The following is a 27,429-nucleotide window of genomic DNA, read 5'->3' as shown; positions in this document are numbered from 1 at the left end:
CATAAAATCATGGGAAAGTTATGTGACTATTTTGAAACCTTATGGGGGTCACCTGGCATTGTGTAAAATTACAAGAGGGTTATAAGTAATTTACCCTAAAATTTATTTGGATTGCTAAATTTTTCTAAAAGTTTTTCTTTTTTTTTTTTTTTTTGCATTTGAACTCCTTTTTCTAATCACTTTAATTTTCAACCACCTTTTTATCTCACAAATTTCAAATTGCAAAAATGATTTTATTCTAAAAAATTTTCCAAATAATCTCCAATCCAAGCAAACCCATCTATAGATCGTTAATAATGTTTTTATAATTTAGTTTTGTACTAATATGTTTTTCCTTATCATGTGAGACGAACGAGATTTTTTTTTTTCTAAAATATATGTAATTACGGGGATAAAATTTAACAAGATCTATATCCATAAATATATAATAATTTTTATTATTATATTAGGGATATTAATTTTTTTTAGACATTATTTGTTTTGAGTGGTACAAAATATTAGAATTGACTAATGATTTAGGGACAAGTAGACAAATTAAGAGAAAAGTAGTCAGTTAACGGATTCTGGAAATTATATGGATGCAAAATGGTTAACCAAAAAAATATCGACCTGAGTGCATGAATTACGATGAATATATCTAATCTGAACAGCTGAGTGACTTTTAACTCATGAGCACTTTGTCGTTAATAGGAGAATAGAAGTTCCCGTGGCAAAGGATCTTCTGTACCTGAAAATGATTCATCAACAGTACAAATGAAGGCTTCCTGTTAATCATCATCTCTGGTAGATGATCACATTAATCCCAGCTTTCACGGTTTGAAAAGTATTAGTCATGGTCGATATGCGTAAATTGTAAGTTTGTGGAAGCTTACTGAACATTTCAAAACATTGTTCCCATTCGGCAGAAACTTTTATCATTCAATCATCAATTTGTTGCAAATTATTCCATCTTCGCATCCAACAGCTCATGGAAGTTCCCAATACCATGTGGGGATTTTGCTCATCATCAACATTAGCGAACATATTTCTCCTTCTCTTAGTTGCCATGATCTTTTCAGTAAGCCATGTTTCAGCTTCTAAACAATTTAAAAATGAAACTGATCGTCTTGCTCTGCTTGAATTCAAGAAGCAGATATACAATGACCCGCTGGGAGTGCTGAACTCCTGGAACCATTCACAGCACCATTGCCAGTGGGAAGGAGTCACATGTGGTACTCGACATCAGAGGGTGATAGCCTTGACTCTACGGCATAAGCAGTTGTCTGGAACCATATCTCCTCATGTCGGAAATCTAAGCTTCATGAGGTTCATCCAACTTGGGGAGAATCAATTCCATGGTGAGATTCCCCAAGAATTCGGTCGCCTCTTCAGGCTGAGAGTCCTGAACCTCTCAAGTAACGCGATCGGTGGAAAAATCCCAGCAAACCTGAGCTACTGCTCAGAGTTGGTAACTATTAGCCTAATCGAGAACAAGCTAGAAGGGAAAATTCCGATTGATCAGCTGAGCAACCTGAAGAAGCTTGAAAGTCTTGTTCTTTTTATAAACAATCTGACAGGAGAGATTCCCTCCTCCATTGGTAACTTATCATCGCTGTCTCAACTCGCTTTCGACTTTAACAATCTGGAGGGAAATCTGCCCATGGAGATGGGGCTCTTAAAAAGGTTTGCTGGATTAGGAGCAGCAGAAAATAATCTATCTGGTATAATCCCTGCCTCCATCTTTAATAGTTCAGCCATTACTGTTATTTCAGTGGCCGGCAATTCCTTTCATGGCAATCTCCCAACCAACATCGGTCTCACCCTACCAAATCTACAAGTGTTGTATGTCGGGGTGAACAATTTCTCTGGAAACTTTCCCACTTCAATCACCAATGCTTCTGGGCTTGAGGAACTTGATCTTTCCAGCAATAAGTTCGCAGGCCAAGTTCCAGCTAATTTAGGAGATCTGACAAATCTTCAATTTTTAAATCTTGAAGTAAACCTCTTCGGCGGTAATTCAACTGGAGACTTAGATTTTATTGCATCATTGACCAACTGCAGTGATCTAAGCGCTTTTTCATTGAGTTACAATAATTTTGGAGGTAATATACCTAAAGTCATGGGCAATCTATCAAATCAACTCACTAAATTGTACCTGGGAACAAATCAACTGTCAGGAACCATTCCACAAGGATTTGGAAACTTTGTCAACCTAATTCGACTTGGCCTTGAAGAAAACTATCTTTCAGGGGTCATTCCAAGAGATTTTGGCAAATTACAAAATTTGCAAATTCTAAGTCTAAGCCTAAATGAGTTGTCAGGACAGATGCTCTCTACTCTATGCAACGCCACCGGTCTATCCGAGCTGTATTTGTCGACCAACCAGTTTGAAGGGGGCAATATATTTGACAATGTTCTTATGAACTGTCAAAATTTGCAAATTCTGGATATATCTCAAAACAACTTCACTGGATTTATATCACCACATTTTCCGGAGGCGCACTCATCACTGATTGCTATGGGATTAAGTGAAAATTCTTTTACCGGTTCTCTGCCTCCTGAAGTTGGAAAGCTTGTACATTTGGTGAATTTCTCGGTTTCCCACAACCAACTTGCTGGAGCTATACCCATCTCACTTGCTGACTGTTCAGATCTGGAGAATCTTTATATGGATGCCAATTTTTTCCAAGGAACAATTCCACCAAATTTGGCTTCTTTGAAGAGCATCCAGCAATTAGACCTTTCAAGTAATAACTTGACTGGTCCAATACCCAAAGAACTTGAGAAGCTTCAATTTTTGAGGTACTTAAACCTTTCTTATAACGACATCGAGGGTGAGATACCGAACACTGGAGTCTTCAGTATTGCAAGTCAAATATCATTGACTGGCAACAACAAACTCTGTGGAGGCATTCCAGAATTGGAGTTCCCACCTTGCCCAGTGATCAAGGGGAAAAACAGAGGAAAGCTGAAGGTTGTCATATTGCTGTCCATTGTTTTATCAGCAACGCTTCTGGTTCTCGGTGCATTGTTGTTATATTTCTTGGTACATCGAAAAAGAGAAAGAAGAATGGTGACAGGATTCTCTAGCATGCCTACAAGAGTCAATAAGCTCTTGCGAATTTCTTACCATGAACTTCTTCGTGCAACTTCTGGATTTTCTCCAGAAAACTTAATTGGTTCAGGAAATTTTGGAGCTGTCTACAAAGGAAGGCTAGAAAAACATGGCAACAAGCTTGTAGCAGTTAAAGTTCTTGATCTTCAAAAGAACGGAGCTTCGAAAAGTTTTAAGGCGGAGTGCAAAGCATTGAGAAATATTCGCCATAGAAACCTCGTTTCTGTCGTGAGTTATTGCTCCAGTATTGATTCCAAAGGTGATGAATTCAAAGCTCTAGTCTATGAGTTCATGGAAAATGGAAATCTGGACTTGTGGCTGCATCCTTCAGAGACAACTGATCAGGCAACAAGCTCAAGAAGTCTTAATCTTTCTCAGAAGCTGAACATTGCAATTGATGTGGCTTCTGCATTGCAGTATCTTCAGAACCACTGCGAAGCTAAGATTGTTCACTGTGATCTAAAACCAAGTAACATTCTTCTTGACAATGATCTTGTTGCTCATGTGGGTGATTTTGGATTGGCAAGGCTTCTCCCGAAACCCATCAACAGATCTTCCGAGCAAGAAGGCAGCAGTACTATTGCTATAAAAGGAACAATCGGCTACGCAGCCCCAGGTAACACAAATTTTTATGGTCAAGAATTTACTTAATTGTGCGCAGAAATATAGAACTTTGGGTCATTTAATTCTTTTTAATTTTTTTATTATAATTACTATGAGAGCGCTAATTTTAATTAAAGTCATCTTGTTCTAAAAGGAGGTCCATTATGCCCCAATCTAACATTTGATTAATTTTAATCACTTATTTCTTTTATATAGTTTTTCTTTTACTACCCAATAATAATATGTCTCGAAACAAAATCTCAGAGTATGGAATGGGTCTTGCGGCATCAACTCAGGGGGATGTCTACAGCTACGGTATTCTTTTGTTAGAGATGATTACAGGAAGAAGGCCAACAGATGATACATTCGTGGGTGATCTTGATCTACATAACTATGTTAATGGGGCTTTGCATGAACGAGTTTCTGAGATAGTGGACCCGTTGCTTTTTCTTGAAGGAGATGAAAACAGAAATATGACTCCTGAAGGGAAAAATAGCAATGGTGGGAAAGAGATGGAGTGCATTATTTCCCTGCTGAAAATTGGACTTATGTGCTCTGCAAGATTACCAAATGATAGGATGCATATGAATGAAGTTGTCAGAAAATTACATCTCATTAAGGATGTTTTCCTTGGTGTTAGGGTGCATCAAGAAAATCTTGAAGCTTAATATCTACAGGTATACACAAGAATTTAACACAGCCCCCAAGTTGAAGTCCATTTTTTCTATATTAGGTAAAGAATTTTATTCTTGACCTAGGCTTGCAAGCTAGCTCGTTCTATCAGTCAAAATCTATTCCAATCCAAACCCAAAAAAAAAAAAAAAGGCAAAATCTATTTGTTGTGCTTACAAGCATGGAAAAAGATGGCTTCTCATACTAATGCATGAATTCTTGATTTGCAGCTGGTTACAGGTCCGAATCTCCAAGCTGAAGTTGTTAATGGGGTGAGCTAATGAAGAAGACACCTTTGGCTTTTTATTTGAAAATAAAAATAAATGGATGATTCAAACATATTCCTATAGTCTTTCTTTATAAGAATTAGATGTTCTTGGTTCAATTCTGCTTGAACATCTTAATGCTTCCATATTGTGCTTGGATCTTGTGCTTGCATAAAATAGAATACATTATACTGACAATGCATAGTCTTGCTCCCATTTTCTTTGAATTTTGATTTTGCTACTATATGAAATTTCAGTTACCATGAGAACAACATAAGGGGATAAAAGGTGAGGATCAATTGTACTTATCACTTTAACAGAATGCTCAAAATTTTAACATACTTCATGGAATGCTCAAAATTAACAGAATAATTCCGTTAACTAAAATTAACCAGATGTATTGGGACATAAATGTCAATTCAGAAACCCTTAAAAACCATTAAAAATCAAACAAATTTTCTTTTTCTTCCTTCGTTCTTACATTTTTGGAGATTAAAAATTGAGTTGGAAAGGTGAGAGAGTTAGATTACCGGGTGGGCTGGTGAGGAGTAGAACAAGGAGAAGGGACCATTAAATTAAGACGAACAAGAATGAGTAGACGAAGGTACAACAAAAGAATCGTCCTTGGATTGAGAGGATTTTTTTTTTTTTGGTTTTTTGGGTCTCATGAATTTACATTTTTGTCCCCAAATAATTTTGTTTCATTTCAGTTACGCTCATAAGTGAACGGAATGTGATAATTATTATTCTAGTAGTATCAGTTTTCTTTCGCGTTCCGTCTAAGAATTGCATTGAAGTGAGACGAAATTTATAATTTAGGGAGTAGAGTGTTTCATTTTTAAAATTGAAGTTTAAATGGCGCAAAATGAAATTAACCCTTCTTGCTTTCCCGCACCCCCCGCTTAACTCAGCTTTGCTAGTATAATAATCCCCAGCATCCAACTCTCCCTCTCATATTTCTTCAACCATATATTAACCGATCTCAACTCCGCTCCGGCGGTCCTTTTTGGACGGAAACCTAGACGTTTACCGAAGCTGTATGTATGCATCAATACCTGTTAATCTCTCCATAGATTATCCATGGAAGAAAAAGAAACAGAGTTCCTCTGTAAACTCACAGCAAACCATCTCTTTTTAGCCCAATTCGAGCCACTTCGGGCGACTTTACGTAGTCTCAGAGTCCAAAGCCCGGAGCTTGCCGGATCAATTTGGCAAACAATTGTAGCCAAAGGTGGCCGCTTCGACTCAGTGCTCTGGTCTCACCAAAATTTTGCAAACAATTTTGGAAAATGCAGAGGTTTTTGATGTGTTGTGAGGGAATATTGAGAAACAGCTGGGTATGATTCAGAAGGATGATTCAGGGATGGCAATTACATTGAGGACGGAAGGGAAACGAATGGAGGTGGAGGATAGGGTGTTTAGGTTGGTGCAAACAGATGGGGTGGTTTCTCATTTATTTGGATTTTGGTGTGGAGGACATGGACTACCGGTATGTGCAGTTGTGATTTTACCAATATGGTTGATGTTGTGTTTTTAAATAATGCTGTAATCTTTATTTTCCTTTAATGTTTCATCGAGATTAATTGGAGTTTATGCTGGTGATTTTTGGTTGAATATGATTTTGATTGAAATTCAGAAGTAGAAAGTGGAATTTTGTTGGCTCTTTCATCTGTATCCTGACCTTGTCCAATGAACCAGAATTGGCATGCATGGAAAAAACTCACTCACCAAAAAGGCTTATGTTTGCCTTCATTGCAGGGTTATTACCATCATCATCATCATCATGGGGGAAAAGGGTCATAACCTTTTTTAAAAATACATCAAAATTCTGAAAAAAAAACCTGTCTAGTAGTGATACATTACTTGGAAAATTTTCTGCTTTGAGTTTACTGCAGAATGCGGAGTTGTTTGCTAAATGAGAATGAGCTTATGATTTAGCAGATAATTAATGCATGTTTCAAGATTTAAAACAGTAGGATTTTGACTACAAACTGACCCTCTATTTATTGAAGAACACCAAATTGTCTCTCATGTTTTGGAAAAAAAAAAAAAACTTTCTTGTCTGTCACACATTCTAAAATGAAGCAAATTAGCTTCAGGATGACAATCTGATACAGATTTTAGGGATAACATTGGAACATTACTTTAATTTTTTTCTAAATCTAGAAGACACCAAAAACTAAAAATTTGTCTCTCATATGCGCATGACATTAAGTCAACATAAATAGAGAAAAAACTAAAAATTATAACATCAAAAACAAACCCTTCTTTTTAAAAAAAAAAAATTAAAAATTTTTGAGAAAATGGCATTAAAACAACATAAAAAAAGGGAAAATTTGGGAACAGATTAAACAGAACTCACCTAAGCCAACCGACAGATTCTAGCATATCAACATTCTTGTGATTTGTGTTAATTGGGAAGATCATGTACTCCACACAAATGAAGGCTTCCCGCTAATCATCATCTCTGGTAGATGATCACATTAATCCCAGCTTTCATGGCTTGAAAAGTAGTAGTCCAAGAAAATTAAGTTCCATTAGTTCCAATTGTGTGGGCTATATACAAGATTCTATAACAGCCCAAAACATTGTTCCCATTCCGCAGAAACTTTTATCTTTCTATGATCAATTTGTTGCAAATTAATCCATTTTTGCCTTCTCCGCTCTTCGAAATTCCAAATACCATGTGGGCATTTCTCTCATCAACATTAGCGAACATTTTTCTCCTACTCTTAGCTGCCATGAACTTTCAAAATGAACCTTGCTTCAGCTGCAAAACAATTTCAGAATGAAACCGATAGCCTTGCTCTGCTTGAATTGAAGAAGCAGATACATGATGACCCGTTTGGAGTCCTGAACTCCTGGAACCATTCACAACACCATTGTCAGTGGGAAGGACTCACATGTGGTACTCGACATCAAAGGGTCATAGCACTTAGGATTATTATTATTATTATTACACAGGCTCGACACTTGTAACTGGGCTTGAGGTACTTGATCTTTCCAAGAATAAAGTTGCAGGCCAAGTTCCAGCTAATTTAGGAGATCTGACAAATCTTCAATTATTAAATCTTGGTGTTAATTTCTTCGGCAATAATTCTTCCCGAGACTTGGACTTTATTGCTGACAAATCTTCAATTATTAAATCTTGGTGTTAATTTCTTCGGCAATAATTCTACCCGAGACTTGGACTTTATTGCATCATTGACCAACTGCAGTGATCTAAGAATTCTTTCCTTGAATGGCAATAAATTTGGAGGTAATATACCTAGAGTCATGGCCAATCTCTCAAATCAACTCACAAAACTATTCCTGGCCTGGGGGGAAATCAACTGTCAGGAACCATTCCAGAAGGGTTTGGAAATTTTGTCAACCTATATCTCCTTGGCCTTGAAGAAAACTCTCTTTCTGGGGTCATTCCAAGAGATTTTGGCAAATTACAAAATTTGCAACATCTGCGTTTTGACACCAATCAATTTTCAGGACAGATAGTCTCCACCCTATGTAATGCCACCACTCTATACTATCTGGACTTATCATTTAACCAGTTTGAAGGAGGCAATATACTTGACAATGTTCTTATGAACTGTCAATATTTGCAATATCTGGATACCCATATCACTTGCTGACTGTTCAGATCTGGAGAATCTTTCTATGCAATCCAATTTTTTCCAAGGAACAATTCCACCAAATTTGGCTTCTTTGAAGAGCATCCAGCAATTAGACCTTTCAAGTAATAAGTTAACTGGTCCAATACCAAAAGAACTTGAGAAGCTTCGCTATTTGAGATTCTTAAACCTTTCCTATAACGACATCGAGGGTGAGATACCAAACACGGGGATTTTCAGCAATGCAAGTCAAATATCATTGATTGGCAACAACAAACTCTGTGGAGGCATTCCAGAATTGGAGTTCCCACCTTGTCCAGTGATTAAGGGGAAAAACAGAGGAAAGCTGAAGGTTATCATATTGCTGTCCATTGTTTTACCGGCAACGCTTCTGGTTCTTGGTACAGTGTTGTTATATTTCTTGGTATATCGAAAAAGAGAAAGAAGACTGGTGGCCGGATTCTCTAGCATGCCTACAAGATTCAATAAGCTCTTACGAATTTCTTACATGAACTTCATCGGGCAACTTCAGGATTTTCTCCAGAAAACCTAATTGGTTCAGGAAATTTTGGATCTGTCTACAAAGGAAGGCTAGAAAAACATGGCAATATGCTTGTAGCAGTCAAAGTTCTTGATCTTCAAAAGAATGGGGCTTCCAAAAGTTTTAAGGCCGAGTGCAACACATTGAGAAACATTCGCCATAGAAACCTTGTCTCTATCGTGAGTTATTGCTCCAGCATTGATTCCAAGGGTGATGAATTCAAAGCTTTAGTCTACGAGTTCATGGAAAATGGAAATCTGGACTTGTGGCTGCATCCTGCGGAGACAACTGATCAGGCAACAAACTCAAGAAGTCTCAATCTTTCTCAGAAGCTGAACATTGCAATTGATGTAGCTTCAGCATTGCAGTATCTTCACAACCACTGCGAAGCTGAGATTGTTCACTGTGATCTAAAACCAAGTAACATTCTTCTTGAAAATGATCTTGTTGCACATGTGGGTGATTTTGGATTGGCAAGGCTTCTCCCAAAACCCATCAACAGATCTTCCTTGCAAGGAACCAGCAGTATAATAGCTATAAAAGGAACAATCGGCCGCGCAGCCCCAGGTAATATAAATTTTACTCAATTGTGCGCAGACTAATTAAACTCTCAAATTCAAACCCAAAATCTCTCACTTCCACCCAATCCACTCCTCCCCAAATTAGCTGTACTGGTACATTCCGTTTTGTAAGATTCCTCTTCATAAATTTAAGAAAAAAAATTTTGAAACTCTTTCATCCAAGTTCTATGATTTGTTTGATATCATTTTTCTATGGGATAACACTGAAAATATACACAGAGCTTTTATGTTAAAGCATAATTTGAAATAACATACCACAATTTTCAGTCACCTACTTTAATATGCAAATTGAGACTAATATTAAATAATAACAAGAAAAAATATACATAATTACATATCATTGAAACAAATGGCAAAGAAAAGGTGGCATGTCCATAAGGAGAAGAAAATTTTTTTAAAAAAGCAAGCAAAAAACAAAAAGAAGATGAGAAATAGCAAATAAATTTGTGCACTTAAAGTAAAAAAATTGCAAATGATTTTTGTCATATTCTTGGATGATATATTATGTATTGGAGTTACTTATTGATAAAACAATTTTAAGGGGACAATGAGCAATTGAGCCGAGGCTTGTAGTGATTCACCTTCTAACAATTTCAATTAAGTCTCATTTATGAACCAGTACTTTGTAGCTATGCTTAATCTACCCCAATCTAAACAATTGATTCAGTTTATCATCCTTAGATAATTTTCTCTATTTTCTTAAGTTTTTCTTGTACAAAGTAACATAATATATCTAAAAACAAAAATTCAGAGTACGGAATGGGTCTTGCTGCATCAACTCTAGGAGATGTCTATAGCTGTGGTATTCTTTTGCTAGAGATAATCACTAGGAGGAGGCCAACAGATGATATGTTTATGGATGAACTAGATCTACATAACTATGTTAATAGGGCTCTGTCTGAACAAGTTTGTGAGATCGTGGATCCCTTGATTCTTTCTAAAGCAGGAGATGGAAACAGAAGAATGACTCCTGGAAGGGAAAATATCAATTGTGTAAGAGAGATGGAGGGCGTTATTTCCCTGTGAAAACTAGGCCTCAAATGCTCACAAAGATTGCCAAATGATCGGATGCACATGAATGAAGTTGTCCGCAAATTACATCTCATTAAGGATGTTTTTCTTGGTGTCAGGGTACATCAAGAAAATCTTGGAGTTTAATAGCTACAGATGTACGTGAGAATTTAGTAGTCACAAATTGTGGTTCAATTTTTCTATTAGATAAACGATTTTTTTTTTCTTGACCAGTCTTGCAAGCTAACTGATCAGTTCTACTATTCAGAATCTATTTTAGCCAAAAAAAAAAAAAAAAAGTTATGTGTTGTGCTCACTAGCGCGGAAAATGATGAGTTTGTTTGGATAAGAGTTTATTTGGATGATTTATTTGAGATAATTACTATAGCATTTTTTGTAACGTGATATATATGAAATAAAAAGATGATTGGAAGGATAAAAAAGTGGTTGGAATTTGTGAAGTAAATTATTTTACTTCAAATCTTCTTAATCCAAACACACCCGATGTCTTCTTGCAGGTACTAATGCATAAAATCTGGATTTGCAGCTGTTTGTTGGTTTGAATCTCCGAGCTGAAGTTGCCAGTTGTGTGAGCAGATAAAGAAGACACCTTTGGCTTTCTTTCTAGGAACTGGATGTTTTGAAAGATGGTCAATTGGCTCAATTCTGCTTGAACATCTTTTTACTCCTGTATTCTACAATAAATCTTATGTTTCCATAATATTGATTTTGCAATGTTGAATGTTGATTTTGCAATCATATGAAATCTTAGTCACAATGTGGACGACATAAAGGGGGTAGAAGCCAGGAATCAATTGCACAATAAAGCCATATGTTCCCTTGCTAGCACAGCCATACATTGCCCGATCAAGTTAAGGTGGTCATAAGAAAAATCATTTAGTATTAAATTACATGATAATGATATGCATCATCACCTGCATAATCAGTCAGTATGTACTAATCTTTTTTATTTTTATTCCTATTTTGTTGGGGGTGCTCAAAAAGGTTATGCAATAATAGTAAATACCTTATTTTGCCCATTTTATTCAATTTCATTGATACGCACGACAGATCTTTTGTGCTACTTTCTGTTTCACTTTTTATCATATTATTTTTTCTCCTTCATAACATCACATTTTAATTCTTTTTTATTTCCTTAAAATCTAATAACTATTAATTAAATAATACAAAATTTAACACATTTCTATATGTAAATGGCTTTACCGGACGAAGACAATAGATGAAAATATCTCTGGGTAAGATACCGTATTAAATCTGGGACCTTTTAATCAGTGAGATAAAGGCAGACATTAGACGAATGGGAAAGATGAGGCATCTAAGCTAGGCTAAATGATCAAATCGAATTGGGTAAAAAAAAAAAATAATCAAGTGAACAAAATAAGAAATTTTTTCAAAACGTTCAACGGGTATTAGTATAGTTTGCCCAATTTAGTAAGTCTGCTAACTGGGCCGTTGGCAAAGAGCCCAAACGCCCAAGGGGTCCCTGTGTTATTTACGATGGTTTTCTTGGTCTCAGGACATATCAAAAAAAATAAAAAATAAAAAATAAAAATTCTTGAATCTTGATGGCCACAGCTACATATAAGAATTTAATACGGTTCACAAGTTGGTAGTTCATTTCTTCTATATTTTAGAAAAGCAATTTCATTCTTGATAGTGTCTTATAAGCTAACTCATTCTTTTATTCAAAATCTATTTTAGCTAAAAGAAAAAAGAAAACGAAACAAAAGTTATGTGTTGTGCTCACTAGCATGGAAAAGGACGTCTTCTTGCAGGTACTAATGCATAAAATCTTGATTTGCAGCTGTTTGTTTGTTGGTCTGAATCTCCGAGCTGAAGTTGGTAGTTGGTGAGTTGATCATGAAGACGCCTTTTGCTTTTTATTTGGAAAAATGAATGGATGACTCCAACGTATTTCTATAGTCTTTCTTTATAGCTATATTTTCAAACTCGGACCGGATATCGACTTGGTCGAGCTCAGGGGTCAGGAGTTAATGGGTTTGATCGAGGTTGAATCAGATGATGTCATAAATAAAAATTATTTAAAAATTAAAATATTATATATAAAATACTTAAGAGCATGTTAATATTAATGAAGTATATTCATATATATTTGATGTTTCAAATATATTTAACAAGAAAATATAAAGAAATTAGAATGATCAAGTAGCAATTTATATTATTCAATGAACATTAACGAGTTTGGAATGAGTTTAGAATTAAAATTATGGATTTGATTGAAAAATAACACCAACTTTAGGGCAACATTTATAAAATATGAAATATTTGAGCTATATTAATAATTCTTAACAAACTAGGGGTCAAAACATAATATTGAAAATGTTTTGACCTTTAAAAAAACTATGACACAAATCGGTCGGTTTTTTCATCAAATCCGGTCAAACTCAATTTTGACCGAGTCTTTATCCCTCCGGTTTTTTGGTATAGCTCGGATTGGATACATGGCTAGCGACGGGTCCGGTATGAGTTTAAAAATATAGCTTTATAGGAACCGGATGTTTTGAAAGACAGTCAATTTGCTTCATTCTGTTTGACCATCATTATGCTTCCGTATTATGTTTGGATCTTATGCTTCCATAATGTGTACATTATACAATAAATTGTACTTTATTACAAAGGCATACTCTTTCCTCTATTAATCATGCCTTATTTTGAATGTTGATTTTGCTGCCATATAAAATCTTAGGTCCTGTTTGATAATCCAGTTCAGTACTTAAATTTGATAGATTCAAATTTTAACATATTCAGACTAGTTGATAACAAAAAATTGAATATTTGAATTAATTGAGTGACACTAAATTTTCTAGATAAAATTTGCTCCCAAAATTAAGTGATAAACTATTCACTTATCATTGAATGTGATATACACTCAAATGTATTAAATTTAATACTTAAAAATTTAATAATTTAATGGAATCAAATTTCAAATTTCAGATTTTAGTTTTATCAAACGCACTTTTACTTGTGACGATGACGGCACCAAGGGATAGAAGATGGGAATCAATTGTACGAAAATTACCCTGAAACATTAGGAGATGATGGGATGCCCATGAATGAGATACCAAGAAAATTAGATCTACTCAAAGATCTGGCATTTGCTTCAAATCAGATCTCGGGCCCGGATCCTGTTCTGAGAAGTAAGGAAAATTTTCCTACTAAATTTGACGCGGGATATGATTTGCTTCGAGCCAGATCCCAGGACCGAACTCACTCTTGAGAATAGAGAAGTTTCTTTTGATTTGATCAGACTTTGGATCCACGGTCGGATCCTTGATAACAGTTAAAATTCTTTAAACTTGTTTCGGCACCTTTTATGATTCGAGTGGCTATTTTACCACCAAATGATGCCTCGAATTTACAATGTTTCTGATCACTTGCACTTCTTATGTAAAAACCTATTCCTATGAACAAAACTTTGAAGAATTGTTCGATTTGTCATAGTGTATATTGTAGACAATCAAATTTTGTCCTATCCTAAAAGATATTTATCCTTTGTGATAGATATTAATAGTGAACAAATATAATCCAAAGAAAAGCGGTTACTGTAATTTACGATTTGAAACCTTTTCTATCTCTGTCCATCTCCCTAGTATTTATACCATGAGACTAAAGGTCTTGGAGTCCTTGCAGACCAGACATGCAATGCACTAAAATGCTAGCCTTAGACTGACCGACTGTTGTAGGCCTGAAAGAATAATAAATTGTGGCCCACCAATATTGAAATTGTGAAAGTATTCAGATTAGTTAATATTGACGACCTAAATGAGGGGTTAGAAAAACTTTGAGAAAAATTTAAGAGGCTCTCTCTAATTTCAAGAGTTTAACCTTTTTTAAGGCGTTGAGGGTCTGAAAATTTCTTTGCTGCTTTTCCCAAACACAATGAGTAGAAAGGGAGGCGAAAGACCAAAACAAAGCAAAACGAGTAATCTCAACAAAGCAAAACGAGTAATCTCATCTCAAAGTATTTGTCAGAGTGTAATTTACTTCAAACAAATCTAGTGCAGGGACAGTAAAATAAAATCTAGTGCAGGGAACAAGTAGTCACGGTCAGGGTATGTAGGGAACAACAAAATAAAATAAAATAAAATAAAATAGCAAAAATACCAACCCTCTCTAAATAGAGTTCACCTACAAAAATCAATTCTAGATTACGACATTTTTAAGTGATAGATACAAATATGAAAATCTCTAAAATCAAGAAATTGGATTATTTATTAGTTTGTTTCTATCGACTAAGTCGTTGTCGTTTGGTATAGGATTTTTCCTCTAAATTATCATGAGTGTTAGATAATTTAGAGTGTTAACAATCCTAGACTACCAGCCTCTCGATTAAATCAATTTATTTTAGTGAGGGGTTAAATCCACACTCCTTCCATACTAAATGTGCACCTTATACATGTGTTAGACACTTATGTCCTTAGCTTTTAAGCATCAAGTCAAAACTTTTTATAATAATATCTTTTCTAAAGGAATATTAACATCCTAATCTTTATTGCAAGTTTTATATAGCCATTCCGATTTTTTTTTTTCAACATTTACTTTTCTCTAAAGTTTCTTTATAATTTTCCTATTTTCTATTATGACTTTCTACCTTTTTTTTTTTTTTTTATCGCTTACACATAACCAAATGTAACCAAATAGAGATGTTTAAGTCACTAATGCTTCTTATGTAAACACCTATTCACATGAAGCAAAAAACTTTGAAGAGTTGTTTGATCACTAACTATAGGATACAATCCCCAATTCTAACTGTACAGAATGACGTAGAGGATCGATTTACTACAAAAAACCATTTTTTATATTTTAGAATACTCTAAAACTACGCTCCATTGTTCTAACCCTACACTGATTTGTCATATGTGTATAATGTGGATAAACAAACTTTTTCTTATCCTAAAAGATATTTATCTTTTGTATTAGACATTAATAGTGGACAAATATAGCTTAAAGAAAAGAGATTACAATTCACTATTTGAATCCTTTTCTTTCTTCGTTCATCTACACCGGCAGTGATAGAGCAGTTATTGGGCATATTTTGCAGTGTTATTTTGGCCTAATTTTGGCTATTTACGGTGCTAAGTACTGAGGTTTAACTCATATCTCACATTCGTATGAATTATAGGTGATCGGCATTAAAAATGATCTCGCGGGGTAGATTTCCAGAAGACTTGTCGTCCCAGGGCGTGACCACGCCTTGGAAGGTGGACGGAACCGGAAGACGGACCGTGGTCCATGTGGACCAGGCGCATGGGATCAAAACTCCAAAAGGGAAATGGCTTTTGCAGAATGAATTGCACCAGACGTTTCCTTCTTGGACGGCGGCTATAAAAAGAAAAGGACAAAGCAAGATGGAGCATCATCGACTTTTAGGCTTAGTTTTCTTTTTCTACTTTCTGGGTCAGACGCTTTGTCTTTGGTTTTTTCTTTCTTTTTACTTTTGTTTCGCCTGCGGCTGGCGGCGAGACATTGAATATTTCTGCGGATTTCATCTGGGCTCTGTACAACGGAGACCCTTTTTACTTTTTGCTTTTGACTCTTCTAAATTCCGTGAGATTCCTCTTGTGCTTTTCCAATTCTTCGGCAATCAATTGAATGTATTCAATTAAATTACGCGGGATTGACACGATGAGGAGCGGCTAATTTCCCCCTCTACCCAAAGGTTGACGCGACGGCGCGGTCCATAATATCTGTGAGATCTAACCGAATCTTCATTATTTCCTCCAATTAATTGCTATTCCTGCGTTTCCTGAATTAATTGTTCATGGGTATTTTATTAATTGAATATCAACGGCAGGGTATTTGATTTAATTTAATAGCCTACTGCCACGTTAATTAAATAGAATCCGTAATTGTTCATTTAATTGACACCTCGTGGCAACCACCATAATTGGTTTTATGTTGGGGAAACGCAAGATCTAATTTAAATAAACCCTCTTAGCGTGTTTATTGGTTAGGGTTGGGTTCTTCTAACTTGAATGCAATTGGGTAATTAAATTCCTACGGTCGTACCTAGGGTTGTTATCTGGTTAGGGAAGCAGTCAATGGTCGTACCTTGACTGTCGAAAAGGTAAGGAAGAACTGGTTGTCAGAGCTTATTGATAGCTATAACCAACCTAGTGATGAATGGGTGAAATATCTTTGCATCGATGATCATTTAATTGGACCGTGCCTGAGCAGTTGATCCTTTGGGTAGAATTTTTATCAATTGCTATTTTTATTGAATTGTGCTTTGTGAGTTAGTTTTGAATTTTGTTTGTTTTATTTTATTTTATTTTTATTTGCCTCGTATTGAAAATTCCCCAATTTTGTTCTACTAATTTGGAAAGAAATAATTTCCTACCCGCTCCCTGTGGAATCGACCCTACTTGCCATTGTATGCAAAATTAATATTTTTATAGACAAATCCGGTATATCGGATCAAGCAAACTCTTCGGGAACAGGGTGAATCAATTAACCCATTGCACACCTAGGGTCCCTGCTCCAGTATTTGGATTTGTTTTATAAATATTTAATTGAGGTGGTAATTAGGACTTTTTAGTAATTATTATTGCACAGGTTCGGCACCTGTCAATTTTTGGCGCCGTTGTCGGGGAGCTGGCGTTTGGATTATTTGTTTCTTTTCAAATTCAGTTTTTATTTTTATTTTTATTGTATTCTGTTCTTCTTGGTATTTTTGCTAGTTTATGCCCCGTTCTTCTCGCACAGGTGAATTAGTATACGACCCTGAGGTTGAGAAGGCAGCGCGTAGGCGGAGGCAAGAGACCAAGAGGCAAAAAGGAGGGCACTTATTTACTGCAAACGAGTCAGTAGAAGACGAAATAAGCATGGCCAACACCCAAACATTAAGGGAGCTGGCTGCCCCGGAGCTGACTCACCAGCCGTTATGCATCACATTCCCTGCCTTGGCTGAGAATACTGCTTTCGAACTGAAGTCGGGGTTGATTCAACTCTTACCTTCTTTCCATGGTATCTCTGGCGAAGAACCCCACAAGCACGTAAAGGAGTTCGAGGTGGTTTGCTCTAGTATGAAACCTCCTGGGGTCACTGAAAAGCAAATTAGACTGAGAGCCTTTCCGTTCTCTCTCAAGGATGCAGCTAAAGATTGGTTGTACTACCTACCAGCAGGTAGCATTACCACATGGGCACAGTTGAAAAAGAAGTTTTTGGAAAAATTCTTCCCTGCATCCCGGGCTGCGAGTTTGAGGAAGGAGATCTGCGGCATTAAACAATATCCCGGTGAGTCCTTGTATGAATACTGGGAAAGGTTTAACAAGTTGTGCACTAGATGCCCGCAGCATCAAATTAGTGAGCAACTGTTAATCCAATACTTCTATGAAGGGCTCCAACCAACAGATAGGAGTATCATTGATGCTGCGAGTGGGGGAGCACTTGCAAACAAGACACCGAGGGAGGCGTGGGAGCTCATCAAAACCATGGCAGAGAACTCCCAGCAATTTGGCTTACGTGAGAGCAACCCTCCCCGTAGAGTCAATGAGGTGGAGACGTCATCCCTCCAGCAGCATATATCGGAGCTAACATCCGTTGTTCGACAATTAGTGGTGGGAAATGTGCCCCAAGTAAAGGCCTGTGGAATCTGCACAAATATGGGCCACCATACTGACTCATGCCCTATATTGCAAGAGGATGGGGCTGAGCAAGTGAACATGGCTGGAGGCGTGCCCGCGCCTCGTAGGCAATACGATCCGTATTCCAACACGTACAATCCGGGTTGGAGAGATCACCTCAATCTCAGCTATGGTAGTAGGCCACAAAATGCATTCTCCAATCGGCCTCCAGGATTTCAGCAACCTTGGCAACATAAGTCTCAACCCTCGTCCTCAAGCTCAGGGAGTTCTTTGGAAGAAATTGTCAAGAGTTTGGCCAACACTACCACTCAACTCGTCACGACCACCACTCAGTTCCAACAGGACACCAAAGCAGGCATGAAGGACATGGAGATTCGAATGAGTCAAATGGCAACTGCCATTAACCGCCTGGAGTCCCACGTCTATGGGAAATTGCCATCACAACCCGAGGCAAATCCCAGGAATGTAAGTGCCATGACATTAAGGAGTGGCAAAGAGGTGGATGGACCTAAAGTGGTAAATTCGAAAAGCAAAAGTGAGAAGGAGATAGAAAAGGAGATTGAAGAGGAAGGGCGCATTCGCGAAGAGCCTAAGGTAACATCTATTCCTTCGATCCCTATTAAATCTAATATAGCTCCTTTTCCTTGCAGGTTGGAAAAGACAAAGAGGGCAGAAAAGGAAAAAGAAATCCTGGATGTGTTCCGCAAAGTTCAAGTAAACATCCCCCTATTGGACGCGATCAAACAGGTACCCAAGTACGCAAAGTTCTTGAAAGACTTGTGCGTTAACAAAAGAAAGCTAAGGGGTGATGAAAGAGTGATGGTACGAGAGAATGTATCAGCTGTACTTCAAAGGAAACTCCCACCCAAATGCAGAGATCCAGGTATGTTTTCTATCCCCTGTAAGATTGGTCATTCTAGTATCAAAAATGCCATGATAGATTTAGGAGCTTCTATTAATGTGATGCCTAAGTCAATCTATGATTCCCTAAATTTAGGACCTTTAAAAGAAACGGGGATAATAATTCAATTGGTTGATCGTACATGTGCTTATCCGGATGGGATAGTTGAGGATGTTTTAGTGCAAATAGATGGATTAATTTTTCCTGCTGATTTTTATGTGCTTTACATGGATGATAGAAGTGCCCCAAATCCATCACCCATTATATTAGGAAGACCATTTTTGAGTACTGCCCAGACTAAAATTGATGTTAGTAAGGGTACTCTCACGATGGAATTTGATGGAGAAATAGTCCACTTTAATATTTTTGATACAATGAAACATCCTGTTAACTCTTATTCTGTGTTTGCTATGTATACCACTAATCCCTCTGTGCAAGAATTTTCTAAGTTTGCTTATAGGGGTAAATCCAAGGTTGCTGCGAACAAGTCCTATAGGATGAAAGCAATTCATGAGGTAAAAATGGAGAGAAAATTTAGGAAAAAAGTTGCACTCAATGGCCATGTGGATCCTGGAGGAGGGCCACCAATTACAAGGAAAATTCAATTACATCCAAACTAAAGAGTGGTGCTATGTCTAGCCAAACACATTAAAGAAAGGCGCTGCTTGGGAGGCAACCCAAGGCTTCTTTTGTTTTAGTTTTCTTATATTTTTGAAGTTTTTGTTAAGTGTTAGTGTCATTTAGTGGGTTGCTTTTGTGGCAGGGAGCTGGTAGCTAGACATGTCCACTCTAGTTGGTCATGCCTAAGGAATGAAGTTTTGGAATTGATGGTCAGAAGACTATAGCTTCCAAGGCGTGCCCACGCCTTCTAGCCTTTGCGCCAACGAAAGTCAAATATTGACCAGGACCCTCTCTAATCTCACTTTCTACTTTCTCTTTTCTTGTCTTGTATGGTCCTGTTAATTTCCATTGTTTCAGCTTCCCCTTTTTTCAATTTTCTTTGTTTTGTCTTAGTCCAAGATTTCCCCCTTGTCCATCGCCGCTAGAAACTCTCTCTCTCCTCCTCGCGCCATTCATCGCACGTCGCTGCCCGTTCCACTGTCACTATCTCTCTTATCAGACAGCTTTCTTTGCTCACATTGGATTAAAACCACCTCACCCTCCTCCGCCTTAGTGTCTTACTGCATCCTCTCGGTGGTCAGAGAAGTTTCTCTTCTTTCTTCCTAGTACTTTCTTTGTCTCTTCTACATTGAGGGCAATGTAGGTCTTAGGTGTGGGGGGGAGTGGTTTTCACTAGTCCTTTTCGCTTTGTCTCATCAGTTCTGTGCTTTTTTGCTTCGATGAAAAAAAAAATTTTTGAAAAAGAAGGAAAAAATAGTAATGAAAATCATGTCTATGCTTGTCAATGTTGGGGCATGTGCTGTGATGAATGACACAATCAACGTAAGTGGTTATGTGGTTAAGTATGCTAGCTATGCATTTTGTTTCCCTTGGCAATGTTGTTGAATGATGAATATGCTGGAATTGACCCATTCTTGTAACTTTTGGGGAGCTTTTGAGCCTTGCTTGAGCATATTATTCATGTTTGCTCTATTTTGTTTGATTGAGTGGGTATCACACATGGTATTGGCATTCTAGAACTTGCTAGTTTATGCATGTCGAGGCCACATTTTTGTTGAATTGGATGCATTTGAAATGATAAGGGCATTTAGGATTTAACCCTCTTTAACTGTCTAAAAAAATCAAGCCCTCTTCTTGTCTCCCAATAGTGAACCAATTTGAGCTTTTGTCCTTCGTTTCTGGTTGTTATCCGTGGTTGTTGACCCGTGACCTCTTTAAACTTTCTTGTTTACCCCTGTGTTGTCAAGGGATGCCTGAACTCCATCATTTGTGCAAAGCAAACAAATTGGGGTTGCAAGTGCTGTTAGATTAGGAGCTATATAGTGCTATCCTTGGGTAAATGAGGGGAAATTGAAAAAAAAAAAAAAAAAAAAAAAAAGGCCACTGACCAGAGGGTTCTGACTTACAGGGCGTGCCCACGCCTTACAGGACTCTCCCTTTCAAAAAAAAAAAAAAAAAACCTGAAGAAGCCCTCGTGACCAGAGGACTATGAGCTACAAGGCGTGCCCACGCCTTGCAAGCAGTTTCCAAAAAAAAAAACAAAAAAAAAAAAAATTTGTACGGGGAGTACAGCAAATGGAAACTACCTTATTAGTTAAACTCCTTCGATAAAGCACTGTGGTTACTGGGGAGTTTCGGACATTCTCTTGACACTTTACCCCCTATCTATACCTTCTTAACCCGCCTTTCACCTGAACCCCATCACAACCCTATTAAAGTCCCTTTGATTTATGTGTTTGGTTCACTTTTAAGTGGTGGAGATGTGATGAATGTGCAAGCCTATGGTAATGGCACTCCGTGATATTGATTTGAGCGTTCCTAGTATTCATATATATTCTTTGAATTACAACAGGTCCGGTGTGCTCTACTTTTGGTGATATTGTCAGGGACACTAGATGCTTGTGTTAGTATAGACTACTGCATGACCTCCGCTCTCTTGGTTGTACTTCTGAGCTTGGAAATGCTTGAGGACAAGCATTGTCTAGGTGTGGGGGGATTTGATAGAGCAGTTATTGGGCATATTTTGCAGTGTTATTTTGGCCTAATTTTGGCTATTTACGGTGCTAAGTACTGAGGTTTAACTCATATCTCACATTCGTATGAATTATAGGTGATCGGCATTAAAAATGATCTCGCGGGGTAGATTTCCAGAAGACTTGTCGTCCCAGGGCGTGACCACGCCTTGGAAGGTGGACGGAACCGAAAGACGGACCGTGGTCCATGTGGACCAGGCGCATGGGATCAAAACTCCAAAAGGGAAATGGCTTTTGCAGAATGAATTGCACCAGACGTTTCCTTCTTGGACTCTTCTTGGACGGCGGCTATAAAAAGAAAAGGACAAAGCAAGATGGAGCATCATCGACTTTTAGGCTTAGTTTTCTTTTTCTACTTTCTGGGTCAGACGCTTTGTCTTTGGTTTTTTCTTTCTTTTTACTTTTGTTTCGCCTGCGGCTGGCGGCGAGACATTGAATATTTCTGCGGATTTCATCTGGGCTCTGTACAACGGAGACCCTTTTTACTTTTTGCTTTTGACTCTTCTAAATTCCGTGAGATTCCTCTTGTGCTTTTCCAATTCTTCGGCAATCAATTGAATGTATTCAATTAAATTACGCGGGATTGACACGATGAGGAGCGGCTAATTTCCCCCTCTACCCAAAGGTTGACGCGACGGCGCGGTCCATAATATCTGTGAGATCTAACCGAATCTTCATTATTTCCTCCAATTAATTGCTATTCCTGCGTTTCCTGAATTAATTGTTCATGGGTATTTTATTAATTGAATATCAACGGCAGGGTATTTGATTTAATTTAATAGCCTACTGCCACGTTAATTAAATAGAATCCGTAATTGTTCATTTAATTGACACCTCGTGGCAACCACCATAATTGGTTTTATGTTGGGGAAACGCAAGATCTAATTTAAATAAACCCTCTTAGCGTGTTTATTGGTTAGGGTTGGGTTCTTCTAACTTGAATGCAATTGGGTAATTAAATTCCTACGGTCGTACCTAGGGTTGTTATCTGGTTAGGGAAGCAGTCAATGGTCGTACCTTGACTGTCGAAAAGGTAAGGAAGAACTGGTTGTCAGAGCTTATTGATAGCTATAACCAACCTAGTGATGAATGGGTGAAATATCTTTGCATCGATGATCATTTAATTGGACCGTGCCTGAGCAGTTGATCCTTTGGGTAGAATTTTTATCAATTGCTATTTTTATTGAATTGTGCTTTGTGAGTTAGTTTTGAATTTTGTTTGTTTTATTTTATTTTATTTTTATTTGCCTCGTATTGAAAATTCCCCAATTTTGTTCTACTAATTTGGAAAGAAATAATTTCCTACCCGCTCCTTGTGAAATCGACCCTACTTGCCATTGTATGCAAAATTAATATTTTTATAGACAAATCCGGTATATCGGATCAAGCAAACTCTTCGGGAATAGGGTGAATCAAGTAACCCATTGCACACCTAGGATCCCTGCTCCAGTACTTGGATTTGTTTTATAAATATTTAATTGAGGTGGTAATTAGGACTTTTTAGTAATTATTATTGTACAGGTTCGACACCTGTCAGGCAGACTCGAGTCTTCTAATCCTTGCAGAAAAGATATGTAGTGTACTAAAATACAAGCTCAAAATTATAGACTTAAAAAGTAAGTCAATAGCAACTGTTTGATCCTTTCTAACAAGTTTTTGAGTGAAGTCACTATCAATAATTTGGTCCTTCCCACTTATCGTAGACAAAAGTCATTCAGTAGACGGACGGCCATAGACCTGAAAGAGTAATCAATTGTGGCCACCAACATAGCAATTGTAAGTATTCGGATTGGTAAATATTGACGACTCAATTGAAAAGAGCCTTAAAAGAGTCTCTCTAATTATGAGAGTTTAATTGAAAAGACCCTCTTTTAGATTATGAGGGTCTGAAAATTGAATAATCTCATTTTGTTGAAAAGCGTAAGGAGAGAAATTTGTTTGTTGCTTCTTCCATGCCCATTAAATGAAATTCTTAACTGTCATGATTGCAGACTGAAGTGGAAAGTGGGGGCAAAGACCAAAACAAGGCTAAACGGACAAATTAATGTCATCCCAAAGTATTGTCTTGAGTGTAATTTATATCAACAAAAACCAGTGCCTTGCTAGTCATGATCAGGGTATGCAAGGAACAAAAAAACAGTAAAGTCGAATAAAATGAAAAAATTTCTACTCCCTCTTTTCATATCATGAGTCTTGGATAATTTAGAGTGTTAACTAGTCCAGACTATTATTCTATCCATTAACTCAATCCATTTTATTGCATTTCAAATAATATGCTATATGAATTAATATCAACAATGGTAAAGGCTACAAAAATGAAACATCGTTTGAGTTATGGTGATAGATAAACTGAGATAACAATCTCCACTATAAGAATAACTAGTTGACAAGGCGTGATGCTGCCCTGGTTTTACTTGTGAAATGTAGGAGGACTGGCGGAAGTTGGTTAATGATATGGTTAAATGCATCAGCCATAGAAAATATTCAATATCTTAAGAACTTGAATGAATATCCCCCTAAGGTATAACCACTTTTGCACTCTGTCCCTAACATTATATTTTCTCTTTTTATCTTCTAAACCATTAGTCAACTCTAATATTATGTAATGATGATGTCAAAAAGATATTTATACCCCTAAGAATTAACTGTGATAAATTGCTTTAAAGCATAACTTGTTTTAGACTTGATCTCCTAACATCATTTTTTATCAATTTGTTTGTTTGTTACTAAAGTCATTAGTGAACTTTAATATTTGATAACACATAGGACAATTAATATCTAAAAAATCAATATTCCTAACATAATAATAAAAAATTAGTTATATATATATATGGTCATAGTTAAATTTCATTCAATAATTTCACTTTTTTTAAGATTAAGGAGAATATCTTGCTAATTTGATTTAATAATGGGAAAGACAAAGAAAAATTGTTATTAAAAATTAAAATGTGAAAATATTTTTAAAATCCAAAATGAATGGGATATTGTCAGTTTCTCTTTGGAAATATGCATACATCTAACCGTTTCTATTAGTAGCTAGATTTGGAGTTCAATGTCCTTTTGACATTTTTGTTATGCAGTGTTAGAGTTGACTAATTGTTTAGGGGGGTAAAGTGAAAAAAAATAATGTTATAAAGAAAAGTGTAAAACTTGTTAAATCTTAAGGGGAGTTATTGTGATTAACTCCTTATTATATGATCGACAATATCAGATGTTAGTAAAAAATAATGATTAAAAAAAATTATTTCTCTCATTTCCCCAACAGACCATATTGATCTAGGTTTGTCAGGTGATATAAACAAGGTGCAAAAATGCCTTGATTCGATCTTTCAAGTTGGACTGGGATGTTCCAAAAAAATCATCCAAAGATCGCATTGACATGCAAGAAATCACAAGAGAATTACATCCCATCAGAGATGCCTTTCAAAGATGTTGACTAGATACCAGCAGTCAGTGGAGCTTTTGAAGTACTTCCAGAGTCAAATTAATACTGATAAATTGCAATAAAAACTTGGATAATATATATGCGTTAGTGCAGTTTGAAATGCATAAAATGCATCAATGTTTTGATCATTGCGGAACTTTGATAGATGAAGATTTTCCTTTTCTGTCTATTTTTCTGGTGCAAAAGCAGCCGATCGTCTAGTGAAACAACAGCAGCTCTGGAATAAGCTCAATTCACTAAAGCAGTCGATTGGAAACAAAGGAAAGTCTAAAAATTAAGGATAAAATACATATAACCCCCTGTGGTTTCATCTATTGGCCTTCATAACGTTTCAAAATATCCACTTCACCCCTATAATTTTATGTAAAGTGAAAACTTGATAGAAAATAGCTTGTGTAAGTTGTTAGTTGAAATACCAATAGTATCATTACTTAACTGTTAAATCAATTAACAGCTTAACTACCTTGTGTAAAAGTATAGGGAGATTATGCGTTTAAATACATAAATCACAACAGGGTAAAGTGAATATTTATAAACCATAAGGGAGTTACATGAATATTAAGATTTTATCACACACGTTTTTTAAGCATGTTTAATATAAATGCTATAACTAATTGTACATTCTATCCATTTTTTCACTATACATAAAACCACAGAGGGGTTATGTGGCTATTTTAAAACCTTAGAATAATAAGTAATTTATCCAAAAATTAATCATCTGTAAAATTGAAAAAGATTTCCGAGAAAATCACTTCTTAAATTATTTTATATCTATAAAGAAGAACTCCAGTGAGATTTTTGTTGGTCATGAAGATTTACATCAGGGAATTCAAATCTCACACTACACATATGAGCTGTTATTTAATTGGGATAATTTCAAAAACCTCCCCCGAGGTTTGTAGGAATATCAATTGGTTTGTTATGAAAAGTAAAGGTCCACAATAAAACGGTAATTTTGAAATAAAATTTTTTATCTTTCCCAAAATGATGATATCTTTGAAATGGGTTGACAAAGTTACAAAAAAGTTTAAAATAAGGGAGGTTGGTGAGATACTTTTAAAATTCAGGGATACCAAATGATTTTATCCTTTACTAGCGGGTTAGTTTTGTCGCCGGAAGATGATCAATGTATAGTTCTTGACCGTTAGTCGCATTTGGTGGGAAGACAGGAAAGTTGAGTCAACAAGAATTGGTCCCTCGTAACGCTTGGACCAGTCAAACTCGAAGCTCACCAATGGTGCAAAGGTTTTCCCAGTCAGCAAGTCACCATTGTCCGGATAATAATGATGCTATTTCACAATTAGGGATGGCAACGGGGCGGATTGGGGCGGGGGAGGGGCGTTGCCGATTAATTTTCCCCGACCCCTGCCTCCCGCCCCGTCCCGCTTTCCCCGCGGAGGCACCCGCGGAATTAATAAAATTTTATTATAGTTAAATTTTTAGTACTAAAATATCAACACATCATCAAGTTATTATTCATTGTAATTTTACAATTGAAACTCATTAAAAAAATCAAACAAAAGTTATTTGAATACAATCCAACATGTTGAAAATAAATACAACTAAAATAGTTAAGTTTTCACTTTTGGTACAAATACAATCACTAATTCATTATTGTGTTTGTGTTTTTTTTTGAGAAAAAAGTGTAATTAGAAATTTAGTATAAATGTATTAGTCAATTTAGTATAACTAATTAATAAATTCTATTAGTAGACATGTCTAATTATTTGTATAATTGATAATATCAATTATATTACATACACTAATATACATTATATAATACATCTAACTAATAATATCATTATCATAAGTTTATAACTAATTAAATTAAATATTATATATAATTATTATTTTTTTTGCGGGTGGCGGGGGCGGGGGTATATCCCCTGCCCCGTTTCTAAACCAGGGGAAAAACCCTCGCCCCCCGCCCCGTTTCTAAATTGGGGGAAAAAATTTCCCCCCCGCCCCAACCCCCGCCCCGAGAGCCCCCCACGGGGGCGGGTGCCCGCGCCATCCCTATTCACAATGCCTACAACCTTAAATTAGTATTCCCAATCAGTAGGTTTCCAGTGTTCTACAAAAACAAAAGTGCGAAAATAATAGGGTTAATTGCATTCGGCCCCCTAACAATTTGTTCCCAAAACCACTTGGCGTCAGGGTACATCAGGAAAATCCTGAAGTTTAATAGCTACGGGTAGAGTTGACAAAAAAGTCCAAAACCCAATAACCCGCCCAACTCACCCATTAATTTTAAAGAATGGGTTGGGTCAATTGGGTTATGGGTTTTATTGGGTTGGATAAGAAAAACCCAACTTATTCATTGGGCGGGTTGGATTTTTTATTTGGGTATCCAATACCCAACTTATTTAAAAGTAATTCAAAATAATAAATACAAGATTTAATACAAATATGCCCAACTATTCAC

The 27,429-nt window shown here is 36.5% G+C and overlaps 1 protein-coding gene and 1 non-coding gene across 3 annotated transcripts; one reads left to right on the top strand and one right to left on the bottom strand.

Annotated features, from left to right (window-relative positions):
* The first annotated feature begins 681 nt into the window (after positions 1 to 681).
* On the top strand, positions 682 to 4,833 carry LOC113706660 (receptor kinase-like protein Xa21). Of its 2 annotated transcripts, none has more exons than XR_003452072.2 (3): positions 682 to 3,710; positions 3,962 to 4,430; positions 4,600 to 4,833. XR_003452072.2 is itself a non-coding variant. In XM_027228592.2 (3 exons), the coding sequence occupies exons 1-2, from the start codon at positions 968 to 970 to the stop codon at positions 4,363 to 4,365; spliced, it is 3,147 nt and encodes a 1,048-aa protein (XP_027084393.1). In that variant the 5' UTR covers positions 684 to 967; the 3' UTR covers positions 4,366 to 4,374; positions 4,600 to 4,833. The 2 variants fall into 2 exon arrangements, 1 of the variants encoding a protein (XP_027084393.1); XM_027228592.2 differs by having other exon boundaries at positions 684 to 3,710; positions 3,962 to 4,374.
* A 12,781-nt stretch (positions 4,834 to 17,614) lies between these two features.
* LOC113707504 (small nucleolar RNA R71) lies at positions 17,615 to 17,721 on the bottom strand. Its single transcript, XR_003452233.1, has one exon. It is a non-coding gene; the product is annotated as a small nucleolar RNA R71 (small nucleolar RNA).
* Positions 17,722 to 27,429: the final 9,708 nt, after the last annotated feature.

Source organism: Coffea arabica, chromosome 8c (assembly GCF_036785885.1).
Source record: "Coffea arabica cultivar ET-39 chromosome 8c, Coffea Arabica ET-39 HiFi, whole genome shotgun sequence".
Lineage (NCBI taxonomy): Eukaryota > Viridiplantae > Streptophyta > Magnoliopsida > Gentianales > Rubiaceae > Coffea > Coffea arabica.
This window is presented reverse-complemented; position numbering and strand designations above follow the sequence as displayed.

Coding starts and splice junctions, on each gene's coding strand:
- LOC113706660 (XM_027228592.2), top strand. CDS start 968: ATGGAAGTTCCCAATACCATGTGGGGATTTTGCTCATCATCAACATTA. Junction 3,711..3,961: donor AATCGGCTACGCAGCCCCAG/GTAACACAAATT, acceptor ACAAAATCTCAG/AGTATGGAATGGGTCTTGCG.